The 13,408-nt window shown below is 27.6% G+C and overlaps 2 protein-coding genes across 2 annotated transcripts; one reads left to right on the top strand and one right to left on the bottom strand.

Annotated features, from left to right (window-relative positions):
- Positions 1-1,174: 1,174 nt before the first annotated feature.
- Positions 1,175-2,953, top strand: LOC110615451 (probable xyloglucan galactosyltransferase GT14). Its single transcript, XM_021757291.2, has one exon. It carries the CDS (start codon positions 1,334-1,336, stop codon positions 2,780-2,782), a length of 1,449 nt encoding a protein of 482 aa, XP_021612983.1. The 5' UTR covers positions 1,175-1,333; the 3' UTR covers positions 2,783-2,953.
- Positions 2,954-9,357: 6,404 nt separating this feature from the next.
- On the bottom strand, positions 9,358-12,904 carry LOC110614386 (probable aldo-keto reductase 2). The gene is made up of 5 exons (XM_021755904.2): positions 12,588-12,904; positions 12,314-12,514; positions 11,110-11,282; positions 10,894-10,996; positions 9,358-9,851 (listed from the first exon to the last, which is right to left on the bottom strand). The coding sequence occupies exons 1-5, from the start codon at positions 12,804-12,806 to the stop codon at positions 9,513-9,515; spliced, it is 1,035 nt and encodes a 344-aa protein (XP_021611596.1). The 5' UTR covers positions 12,807-12,904; the 3' UTR covers positions 9,358-9,512.
- Positions 12,905-13,408: the final 504 nt, after the last annotated feature.

The raw sequence follows: 13,408 nt of genomic DNA on the forward strand, positions 1-13,408 counted from the left end.
ATTTTAAAATACTAAAAATAAAGTGCATAAAATAAAAAAATTTATTAAAGATATAAATCGATGAAATCAAATCGAATCAAATAAAATTATACCGATTTAGTTTGATTCGATTTTTGATTAAAATCGATTCGATTTGATTTTTATAAATACCAAAATTTTAATTTTTAATTTATTCAGTTCGATTCGATTTTAAATCGAATCAACCAAATACTCACCCCTAACATTAGTTACCAATAATCAACTATCAACTATATATAATAGTTAAACTAACTAGGTTCTATATGCAGCAATTTAAAAATATGTGATAAATTTATCTAATAAATATAGAGTAGTAGCAATTCAGAAATATTTTAATTAAATTTTAAAATATTAAAAATAAAGTGTGAAAAATAAAAAATTTATTAAAAAATTTAAATAACTGAATCAAATTAAATTAAATTAATTAAATTTAAATTAATTTCTATTCAAAATTAATTCGATTACGAGACTTTATCTTTTATTTTAATATTATCATTTTAGTATTTATTAATTATAAAATTTTAATATATATTAATAAATTATTTATACTTATAAAATAATTATATATTTTTTATATAATAAAAATCTAGATATACATAAAAAATAAAATTTATTTTATTAATAATTATATTATTATATCTTATATATTATATAATAAATTATTACTTTAATAAATTATATGATATACATATTTATTCATCATTTTATATATATAAAATAATAATTAAATATAATTTATCATCAGTATTAGCTATTAGTAAAATAAGTTGACGGACTATGTTCCTAACCGGAAAAACCAAACAAGCCTTTATGTTTTAGAAAAAAGGAGAGTATTAAGGTCGTAATTATACACTAATCGGGATAATATATCCGAATAAATATTAGAGTTATCGAATTTTGTTTTTTTAAATTTGTATTTAGAAAAAAGAACATCATAGTCATGACAATTAAAGTGTAAAATAAGTTGACGGACTTTGTCTATTATCTCAAACTAGTTGACCAATGAAGACGAAAAGAAAAAGGAAAAAAGGATATCGTTTTCAACGGGAAGGATACGAGATTACAAGGGATTTGAATATATTAACAAGTTTCCTTCTAAAGTCACAAAGGCCTACCTTACTATTTTTTTCTCTGGATTTTCCTGTTTACACCTTTCCATAAAATCCATCTTCCTTGCCTTATATTTCAATGAATCCTGATAAATATTTTCTGCCGTTTCTACTCTTTGCAAATCCTTCATATACAGACAGCAGGCTAGAGATTAAGTCTCTACCATAACACTATTCCAGACACAGCCTCCCAGAAGATCTCGTCCATGGAGAAATCTATCATAGCCCTTAATAGATACTGGTTTGTCATCTTTGTTGTCTCTTTTTTGTTCTTTCTCTTTCTGTATTCTTTTGATTATAATCCAGCTTTTTTAAGCAATAACTCTTTGTTCAATACCCGAAGGAAGCCTAATCATGATCCAAAATCCAATGAAACACATCCTATAGATTCTTGTTCAGGTCGTTATATATATGTTCATCGTCTTCCTCCAAGATTCAACGACCATGTCCTCCAGAATTGCACTTCTCTTTACAGATGGTACGACATGTGCCCATTTGTAGGAAACTCAGGTTTTGGTATGCAGTTGGGGAAGAGCTGGTTTGCAACCAATCAGTTTCTTTTAGAAGTCATATTTCGTAATAGAATGAATCAATATGATTGTCTGACAGATGATTCTTCTTTGGCTTCTGCCATTTTTGTACCTTCCTATTGTGGCCTTGATCTCGGCCGCTACCTCTGGGATTACAACGCATCAGTTCGAGACACTTTGAGTCTTGATCTTGTCAGGTGGCTGGCAAAACAACCTCAGTGGAAGAGAATGTCTGGTAGAGACCATTTCTTTGTTGCTGGAAGGATTTCTTGGGATTTTCGAAGAGATATCAATAACGACGAAGGTTGGGGAAGCGTACTTATGTCGTTGCCTGAATCTATGAACATGACAATGTTGACAATTGAATCAAATTCTTGGACTAATGAATTTGCAATCCCATACCCAACTCACTTCCATCCTTCAACTGACAGTGAGGTGATTCAATGGCAGGAAACAGTCAGAAAACATAAAAGAAAATACTTGTTCTCTTTTGCAGGCGCACCGAGACCTCTTCTATCAGATTCAATTCGCAGTCAGATCATAGATCAATGTGTAGCTTCAGAGAGATTATGCAAGTTGCTGGATTGTAATTCAGGACCAAACAAGTGTGACAGCCCAGTTGAGGTGCTGAAGTTATTTCAGGACTCAATTTTCTGCTTGCAGCCTCCTGGAGATTCCTACACCAGGAGATCAACTTTTGATTCTATTTTGACAGGATGCATTCCAGTTTTCTTCCATCCAGGATCTGCTTATGCACAGTATTTCTGGTATTTTCCAAAGAATTATACAAAGTACTCAGTGTTCATACCAGGGTACCAGGTGAAAAATGCAAGCATCAGCATCAATGAGACATTGCTCCAATTTTCTGATGAACAGATAATGGATATGAGAGAGGAGGTTATCAAGCTAATCCCAAAAGTAATTTATGCAGATCCCAGTTCTAAACTAGAGACCATAGAAGATGCATTTGACATAGCAGTAAAGGGAGTCCTTGAAAGAGTTGAAAAAGTGCGAAGGGAGATAAAAGAAGGAAGGGATCCAGGCATAGCTTTTGCAGTAGGAAATAGTTGGAAGCTAAAACTTTCAGGGACAGGTTTAGAAAATGACTTGGATTTTTTCTTCTGATAATGAGTAGTTAAAGTATAGTTTTTTTTTTTTTTTTCTTTCTTTCTTTCTTTGTTTCTTCATAAAGAAATGCAAATCATAGTGGTTCAGGATTAAATTGAGTTATAATTTTTAATGACTTGGGTTTTGATAGGATAGGCAATTCTCTAAATTACATTTTCTACCTAAGTTGATTCAAAGTGCAATGCTTTTCCATTATTTTTTATGAAGGAGTAAAGTTTAATTTATTGCTTGAACTTTTAAAAATTTTTAGAGATAAAAATTTTTAGAAAGCAATTTTTTAAATTATATTATTAATCTTAAGTTTAAAGTCGCACAAAATAGTACCGGTATAGATGACCAAATCAAGGCTGGTAGTTGCACTATTGGCGGTTAGAAATATAAGATATAGAGAAATAACTTTTATAAAGAAAATAGAAGCTAAATATACCTTACGCCTTACCAAATTTTGACTATGAAATTAGATAGAAATATGTGTTATGGGCGAAAATATAAAATTGAAGTAAATATATATATAATTTATGCACATATATTATGGCAACTAGCAAATTGTTATGTACGTATTTTTGTGAAGTTGCTACTTGTTATACATTCGAAATAAATCTTTAAAGAATTTTATTATTTAAATTTGAAAATGCAATTGCGTGTAAAAAATACAAATGATTAATATAAATAATATTGGTCCTATTGAGTTTAATAGAAATTTAGAGTTAGTATAAGGACATAGTATGTCATATATGTTAACAGTATTGTATGTCATATATGTTAACAGTATTGCGCTACTGTTTATATGATTCGAGGGTCACATTGATACACCCTTCAATATGATAATGGTGCTTATCACTGTAGTTATCATTCTCTAGACCTTACGGTTTGCACTTGTTACATATAAATATACTTATTTTTTATCTAGCTATTTGAATATATTAAATTTATAAGGGCTGACAGTTAAAATAAGACTACGTTGAGATAACATTTTTAACAGTAAGTTTACTTTACAATTGAGACTGCAGTATGCTTTATATATTCTGATAGTTGTTTTGTTTCCATAATTTTTGGTCTCCTATTTTTTGAAAGTAAAACTACTGATTTTAGTAATAAAATTCCATCAAACAAATAGAGATATCATTCAAATAGAGAGACAATCATGTCTAATAGATTCTCTAGCCAAAATATGAGCATCTAGAATGACATGACGACGAATCCATCTAACAGAAATATCAGTTTTAGAGTCTAATAAAAATTTACAATCATTCAAAATTAAACCAGTTCAGAAATATCTAAATGTGGAGACTGAAGAGATTGAATCACTTGCAAACAGTCTATAAAAATACAGCCATTAAAAGGCAAAAATTTTATCACAAAGAGCAAACAGTGACGGAGAGCTAAAACTTTTGTTTCCATCAAAAATAAAATGTCTGACTTGTCACTAGTAACCAAATCTTTCAATGTATTAACTGTCCGAAAATTGCCTAGTCCTTGGCAGTTCCAACACAGGACGACCATTGCTTTCGACTATCCCGACCTTTAACGGGATAAGCTGCTTCACTGTTATCTGTCAAATTAACATTTGCAGAGATGTGATTAGAGGCATCCTGTTGAGAGGAAGGAAAACCTGTAATATCATCATCCCCTCTAAAGGATGTCATAAATCTGCCAAAGAGATTTGCATATTCTGAATACTGATTGGATTGTATATGAGAAACATTCCCACCATATAAAAATCATAAGTGACGATCGAAATATCTCTGAAATTTTTAATAGGGACAATATTTTCTTTTTTATCGATAATTAATTAACGTAGATTGTTTTTCATGGGAAAAGGAAAATGAGGAGTTAGATTTAAGAAAGAGAAAAAAGCGAGAGTATGGAGTTACAGAAAGATCACAGAGAAAAACTTTTATGCTTTCGTATTTTATCTGTATTTATAATGTATTATTTTCATATATATATATTCTATTACTATATGAAAGTGAGCATAACTAAGCTAAGTAGCTTAGCAAGTGAAAATATTCTCTTTTCTCATGCAGCTTGTAAATAGTTGACCAGTTGAAGAGGACATAGTCACTTCGAAGTCCCAATAGTTTTAAGAAGTTTTTCTTTACATTAGATTGTTAATGTAGCTTATAAATAACGTATGTATATATATATATATATATATGTTTATATGTATTATATATAGCGACCCGATTTTAATGAATAATCGCATAAAATAAAATATATAAAATAAATATATATTAAAAATTTTATAAAAAAATTAATAAAATATTATAATTAAATTATAATTTATCTATTTTTTATTAATTAAAATATATTAATAACACTTTTATTTCTAATATTTACAAATATATCTTTTGATATAAGTCAAAAATAAATTACTGAATAGTTTATTTCTATTATATCATGAAATCGACTTTTAATAATATTTATTATCATAAAATTAATTTTTAATAATATTTATTATAGAAAAAACTCTTTCCATCATGATTGACTGCAATATGTAAAACATAAAAAAATAATAATGTTAAAGTAACATAATTATTTAATATAATAGTTATTATAAAATTTATTTATTTTTTATTAAATTATCTAATCCAAACAATATTTTTATTTTATTTTCTTAAATTTAAATAATCTAACTTATTATCTATAAAAATAATATTTAATTTATATTTAAATATTTTTAAATTTGTATTTTTAAAATTAAATTATTTTTTAAATTTAAATAATCTATGATTCTTATTAATTAATAAAATATTATTCATAAAATATTTTTATTTATAAAAATTTAAAATTAATTTCTTTAAATTTAAATAATTTAATAAATAATTTCAATTATATAAATAGATTAGAAACTAATTACGTGAGATAATTACTTTCTTAATAATAAAAATAACGTATAAAATTAAATTACGAAAATAATTTTTTAAAAAAATTAATATATTAAAGTTGAAATTTTAAAAATCAAAAATAAATTTTTTAAATTGAAAAAATAGAAAATGAGATGGAAAAAATAAAATAAAAATAAAAATTAAATAAATTAAATAGTATTGAATGGGCGTGAGAATTTATTTAATAGAAAAATTAAAATATTAATTTTATAAAGTATAAAATATTTTAATTGAGTGACTTTAAAATAAAAATTAATTAATAAATTTTTTAAATATACAAAAATTTAATAATAATTTTTTTTACTATATGTAAAATTATCTAAATGCTTCTATAAAATTTAAAAATTTTCAGGAAGCCACGACTCCTTGACCTCCCTAAGTCTGTCGTTGTATGTATATATATAAATATGTATATGTATATGTAATCAATTGTCCTTTTCCCCATAAATGTAATTTATATTTAAGTTTAAATTGTGAAGGGTAATATATTTTAAATTGTTAGAAGTGTTTTTTTTTTAAGTTAATTCATAAGTTTTGAGGTTTGAAGTAAAATAAAGAAAAGAGTGTAAATAAATTAAATTATTTATAAATTATTTAAAACTCGATTCAATAAAATCTCAATCAGACGATTTCTAAATAAGTTCAACTCAACCTCAATCATGAACTATTGAGTTCGTGAATAAATTCGTGAGCTGATTCGCGAATAAATTTACGAGTTTACTCGCAAATAAAATCATTAATCAAGTTCATGAATTTGTTTTATGAATTAAATTTATCCATAAAACTCACAAATAAATTTAATAACAAACTTATTTATAAACTTATTAAATATGCGTATGGTTATATCGTTTAGCTAAATATTTATATTAGTTTAATATTTTATAAATTCATTATTATATTTGTAGTAATGTAAAATTTTTATATATAATTTAATTATAATATAATTATTAAATAAAATATAATAATTTATAATTTAATTTTAAATTTGTAACAGAAAACAAGTTAAAAGTATAGTTATATATAATAATAAATTTAAAATATTAAATACAAATATGTTTTAATGTAAATAATAAATACTATATAATAAATATTAAGTAATATTTCTCAAACAAATTAAGTAATTTTATAAATACTCTTTAACAGAAAAAAGTTATAAATACTATAACAAGAATATATAAGTGATATTATTTTAAATTCACTCTTAATTTATAATATTTATTTGTATTATTTTTTTATTTTAATTTTTAAACTCTTAGAGATTAAATAATATTAAATTTTTATAATTATATATACTGTTGCTCAGGGGCGGAGGGAAGGTACGGCAAGGGGAACACGTGCCGTACCGGCGACCGGAAAATGCTTTGAAGGGGGATGAAGGTACCGCAGCGGTGCAGCCGGTGGTGCCGCAGCGGTGCAGCCGGTGCCCTACCAAATAGAAGCTCCTGACTCCGCCACGGCTGTTACTCTATGTATTTTTCTCCCTCTAATCTAATAATTATTCTCTAAATGATATATTTCTTTCCTCGACGTGTCTAGGAGTGAGCATTCGGTCGGTTCAGTTCAAAATCGAACCGAACTGAATAAACCGAAAACCAAAATTTTAGTGTTTATGAAAATCGAACCAAATCGATTTTAGTCAGAAACTGAATCAAACAGAACCGGTCTGATTCGGTTCGGTTTAGTTTGATCGGTTTCGATTTTTAATAATTTTTTTATTTTTTACACTTTATTTTTAATATTTTAAAATTTAATTAAAATATTTTAATCTTAATATGATTTAATTTCTCTATATTATTGAAAAAATATATTATTATCACTAACTGGTTCGGTTCGATTTTTTCAATTTTTTCTGATCAAAACCGAACTGAACCGAAATAACTGAGATTTCTGAAATTAAAAACCAAACCGAACCGAAATGCATAAAAAACCGAATTAAATTTTTAAATCAATTCAATTCGATCAATTTTTTTGATTTGAACCGAATACTGCTCAGCCAGACGTGTATCTTTGAATAAACACTTTTTCTATATTTTTTACAATATATATATTTCAAGTTTTTCTTAACCCATTAGCCATTAAGAAATAATAAATTAATATCTCTTAGTACTAGCAATAGAGTTACGTAGTTATATTTAAATTATATAATTATATAATTTAAATATAACTCTCTCTATTTAATAAAATATTTATACGTAGATTTAAATTTTATTTTATATATTTTAATAAATTTTGCATAAAACTTTATACATATTTAATTAAACATGATTATTAAATTTATTATTATATAATATTAAAATTATTTTATACTCTTTCCTATACTTTTTATTTATATTTTTTTATTTTAAAATTATTTTTTATTTTTTTAAATTATAGTAACGTATAATCAAGTTAAGACTTTTATACGGCTTGTTAAGTTTTGGTAAAAAAACACGTGTCACTATATTATTGTTTCCACTTGTCGGTTAATTAACAAATCTGATATAATTTCTATGATTGATTGATTGATTGATTGATTGATTGATTATTCTGTTTGAGAGATAAGGAAAAGATGTGTAGGGTAGGGGAACAGTAGGAGATGAAAATGTGTACGGGAGAGCTTTCTAGAGAATGGAAAATGTGTCTCAGAGAATAAACTTTATAAAATTTTCTTCAAAATGTAATTATTTATCTTGAAAATGATTAAATAATAATTATTATTTATTAAAAAAATTTATAATTACAAAAAATAATAGAGAAAAGGAGAGTAATTTAAAGGAAATTTACCTCCAAAAATAACTAAAGAGTAAATTAGACATTCATTTTAGTGAGACTATTGATTTATACCATATTCCATTTAAAGATATAATTGAATAAAATTAAGTAAAAAATTTAATCAAAACTTTGATTTTAAAACAGACTAAAGTAATTTATTTCACAATTGCACTTGTGCGAGATTACTAGTTTCGTGGAAGTAAATAAAGGAAAGGAAAATGCAAGCTGGGAAAGTACTTCAATCTTGAACACAAAATCTCATCAAAGAGAAACAAATTTCATAAGTAAATTAGAGAAATTCAAGCCCATTCAAAAGTTAAATGCACAGAAATCTAACTTAGATATTGCATGTTAGGAAAAAATGAGTGTTTTTTTGAAAAATTAAAAGAAAAAAAAAAAACCAATATTAAAAAAATCATAATAGATTTTAACACAACTCATTATTTAAAAATGAAAAGACTCGAATATTTAATTCTCTCAACGAATATTTGTTCTATTCATAAAAATCGATCATAAATTGAACGAGAGAAAAATATCGAATAATTTACTATAACATCTACCAACTATTATAATTTCTAAAACAATTAGTACTACCAGACAACATCCTTGTTCCAACCAACTAAATATGGAAAAAGATTACTTTAGATATTAAAAACAAAAATTAAAAAATTATTCTTTATTTTAAAATAGATTTTTTTTTTTTAAATAGAAATTGAGAATTGAAAAGTAGAATCTGAGACTTTTCAAAATTAATCAGATAAAATTAACACCAGACTGAAACTGTGAGTGCTATTTTAAAATAAATTTAACATCAAATTAATATTTAATACTCTTTAATTAACATATTTCTCAACAGAAGCTTCAATTAATAGTAATACCAAATAAACCCCCAATTATAGATAAGGAAATTTCATGCAATGCTTTAAAACGTAATTGAAGATAGGAATATAGATTTTTATTACAAGCGAAGCCAAAACAGGAATGTGTTCTCCAAATCCAATTACACCATAATAATAGAGATATGCACTCTCCAGATGCAAAGACAGCCCTGAAATACAAAAGATGATGAAGTGCAGAAGAGCTTGCCTCTACACAGCTTTCCATGAAGACAGCGGTGGAGTGTCAGAATCTTTGTATGTACCCATGTCGCTCCCATATCTACCACCTTTAACAGCACTTGCTGATGCAATGGATTCAAGCTCAGCCATGTCTTCTGGTGTGAGTTTCACAGACAGAGCTCCAATATTCTGGTTGAAATTTTCTATCTTGGTGGTTCCAGGAATGGGACATACATCATCTCCTTGGTGATGCACCCAGGCTAGTGCTAGCTGTGATGGAGTGCATTGTTTCCTTGCTGCAATTTCGTTAACCCGCTCGAAAAGGTGTTTATTGTGTTCCAGATTTTCAGGTTGGAACCTAGGTAGATACTGTGACAACAGAAATACTTGTCTCAGTATCAGAAGTCATCTCATCAACAAAACAAATAATCAAGGTATCACAGTTTATTTAACAGATGACACGTGGCTAATATAATGCTGCAACCTAAGAACGCATGTTCCTCCTTGCAGGGCAGCAAAACAGCACCAACTGTCCCATAGTAGAGCAAAATAGCAGATGATGATCCAGATATTCTCAAATAAGCTAGATTTTTCAAAACCATGATTTGGTATTTTGTCAAGGTATCATTAGTTTAAGCAAGTCTTTCTTGAACTTTATACAGAAGGTGAACAAAATTGTAGCATTACGGAACTGGTCCAGAAACAGTGTGCTAATTGATATCCCAGGTCCTAGCAATCCAAATTGTAAATGGTTTGCTGAAGAAGAAAGTGACAACTGCTTATTAGAACCAAAATAATGGATTGAGGCTACATGAGAAACGAGCGATATCGCCCTCTGATTTAATTTAAAACATTAACATTAAAAAGATTTGTGCAAAAAACTGAGAATGCAGTATAGTTTAAAGGGACTAATTAAGGCTTGTTTTGTTCTACAAGTAAATGGGGGGTTAAAGGAAATATTAGACAACCACAGAAAATTAGACTCCAGTTTTGATAACCCACAAGAAACTAAACTGCTAAGAAAAAATGCAGTAGAGACATGAGCAGAAAATCTGAATTTGAACTGCTAGACTCCAACTGTTTGCAAATTATCAGTGCCGGAAAGATTTGCAATCAAATGGTGGGGAGACAAAACAACTAGAAAGGGCAAAGAATGTGGATCTCCAGGAACTACTAACTTGAAATTGAGAAGTTTATGACTGCAAAAGCAACTCAATAAGATGTATAAGCAAAGCTCTGCATGCAACCAGAGATCATTATATAACTATTGTAAAACCTGCAGAAAACTATACAAGGAGAACTTGCAGGACAATCCTTAATTTTCTTAAAGATTAAATATTGATGTTAGGACACTCAATGCACAAGAAACATAGAGCTTATAAGTTCATAAATAATAGTAAAGATTAACAACCTTGCGAAAGTCACCCTCTGAAAGGGTTTCAACCAGCTTAGGCCCAGATGAAAAGAATCCTCGTCCCAGAGGGCTGTATGCAACAATGCCAATGCCAAGTTCTCTGACAATAAGAAGAATGAGATCAGATTCAGGATCTTATATACTCCATAAAAATGATAGATTTTTAATCATTTTGAACTCATTAAATAATTAATTTTTTGTTATTGATGTCACCTGCAAGTAGGAACAATCTCTTCTTCCACATCCCTAGACCACAAAGACCACTCCAACTGCACTGCTGTTATCGGGTGAACGGCATGAGCTCGTCTGATTGTTGAGGCAGAAGCCTCAGACAGACCTATATACTTTATTTTACCCTCTTCAACTAGTTTCTTGAGCTCGCCCACCTGCCGAAGACAAAGGGAAAGAAGAATTAAGAGTGCCAAAAGCAAGTGAATTTTGATGATGCAATAACATAGATAATAGTAGAAAAGATCATCCACAAAATTTTACTGCATACAACAGTATACATTGTCAAATTTTCTACCAAAGAAACAGATTAGTAACACAATTTTAATCCAATCAAGCTCAAAAATGCAAAAGGTTTGATCAACCTTTTATACTTCATTCATCATTTGAGTCTCCATATTTTAAAAAATTAGAACATTCCTTTCATCTATTTTTGGTATCTAGATAGGACTATGTCTGGTCATATCACATATCCTAAAACATTGTTTGATAATAATCCTCTGCAGTCTCCTCTTCTGCTACAGATAGTACAATGTCCACGTGTCAAATGCATTAGACAACCTGTTAGCTAGTGTCAGTTTCATTGTTAATTATAGAGAAAAAAAGACCATGTTGTAAGTATAAATTCAGTGAATCTTAATAATATTTCCTCTCTACAATTCTGTGTGTTCTCTGCGCCACTTTTGTCTTTCTCTTTATTCTATTTCCTCCATTTTCTTGCTAATTCTTGCAGACCTGAAAAAATGATTCAAGTATAATTCCTAATTCAACTTCATATCTTTAGAAAATAAATCATAATATATTTAAAATCTTATTTTACTTTTAAAATTTTTCAATATAAGATTAATTTTATTATCATAACTAAAAATTTTTCCTAAATAGTTATTCAATTTTAGAATGAAAAAGAAATTATAGTAAATTTTCATTATAGAAAATTCATTACTTCTTCACTTGAAACCGGTTGAAAAACATAAATTTCTGTTTTCTTTATAAAAAAAAAAAAATTAAAAACATATTTCTAAATTTTACTTAAAATTTGAAAAACCGAAACATGAATTCTCAATTTAAAAAACTGGGAAATGTAAATACAAATTCTATGAGATAAGAGCAATTACCCAATTTATCAAAGCAAGGAACTAAAAAGAATTGCGTGTGAAAAAAATAAATAAAGGACAGAAAAGAGGCAAACCGTGACTTCAATGGGAACAGAGGTATCAACGCGATGTTGGTAATAGAGATCAATACAATCAACATCAAGGCGCTTCAAGCTAGCTTCACAAGCAGCTCTCACATAGGCAGGATCCCCTCTAATCTCCATCTTCCCATCCTTCAAGTTGATGGAAAATTTGGTAGCCAGTTCCACTTTCTTCCTTATATCTCCTTTAAGCGCCTGTGAAAATTCAAAACTCATTCGTTTCCCATTAAAAAATAGGGGGAAAAAAAGGCTAGAGCCAAAAACAAACCTTGCCCAGAAGAATCTCATTGGTATGAGGTCCATAGACGTCGGAGGTATCAAAGAAAGTGACGCCGGTGTTGATGGCGTGGTGAATGAGAGCAATCATATCGGATTCAGGCTTTGGAGGGCCATAGAAGGCTGACATGCTCATGCACCCAAGTCCCTGTGCTGATACCTCCAGCCCTTGTGATCCTAGCTTTATCCTCTTCACTGCTGCTCCTGCCATTTCTAATCAAAATGCTCTCTCTGACCAGTGAGAAGAAAGGAGAAGAAGCAAAAAAATCCAAATGTCTTGTAAGGTTGAAGTTCACTCTCCCTCTTCTGCATATATGGATATTGGATACTATCGAAATCCCATTTATTTTTAATTTAATATCTTAATCATAATTTAGATTTTATTTTTCGATTTAATTTTTTTTCATCCAAATTTATAATAAAATTAAAAATTAAATTATATCTTTGAATGTGAATTTGTAAAAGTAACAGAATAAAATCTAAACATTCACTGACATAAAAATATATTTAAGGCTTTTAGCAGTAAATTATTGTCTTAAATTATTATCTTATATTTTTTAATTGTAATTAAAAATTAATAATAATAATTTAAAATTCATAATTATTAAAAATAAAATGATGATTTAATTATTTTTAATAAAAGATAAATTGCGTAATTAAAATTTTATTAAATATAAAATATATTTTTATTAAAATATATTTTTTTTGAAAGCAATTAAAATATATTATTATATAATAAAAAAATAAATTTTATTTATAATAATTTTAAACTGCGATTAAAATTATTATTTTAATAATATTAAATTAATAATT

This window comes from Manihot esculenta, chromosome 5, assembly GCF_001659605.2.
Source record: "Manihot esculenta cultivar AM560-2 chromosome 5, M.esculenta_v8, whole genome shotgun sequence".
NCBI classification, from domain to species: domain Eukaryota; kingdom Viridiplantae; phylum Streptophyta; class Magnoliopsida; order Malpighiales; family Euphorbiaceae; genus Manihot; species Manihot esculenta.

What these genes read in the sequence shown, in the direction of transcription:
- LOC110614386 (XM_021755904.2), bottom strand. Translation starts at nt 12,806, where the DNA reads ATGGCAGGAGCAGCAGTGAAGAGGATAAAGCTAGGATCACAAGGGCTG. An exon ending in ATGAGATTCTTCTGGGCAAG is followed by an intron (nt 12,515 to 12,587) that starts GTTTGTTTTTGG and finishes GAATTTTCACAG; the next exon opens with GCGCTTAAAGGAGATATAAG. An exon ending in GAGATTGTTCCTACTTGCAG is followed by an intron (nt 10,997 to 11,109) that starts GTGACATCAATA and finishes TCTTATTGTCAG; the next exon opens with AGAACTTGGCATTGGCATTG.
- LOC110615451 (XM_021757291.2), top strand. Translation starts at nt 1,334, where the DNA reads ATGGAGAAATCTATCATAGCCCTTAATAGATACTGGTTTGTCATCTTT.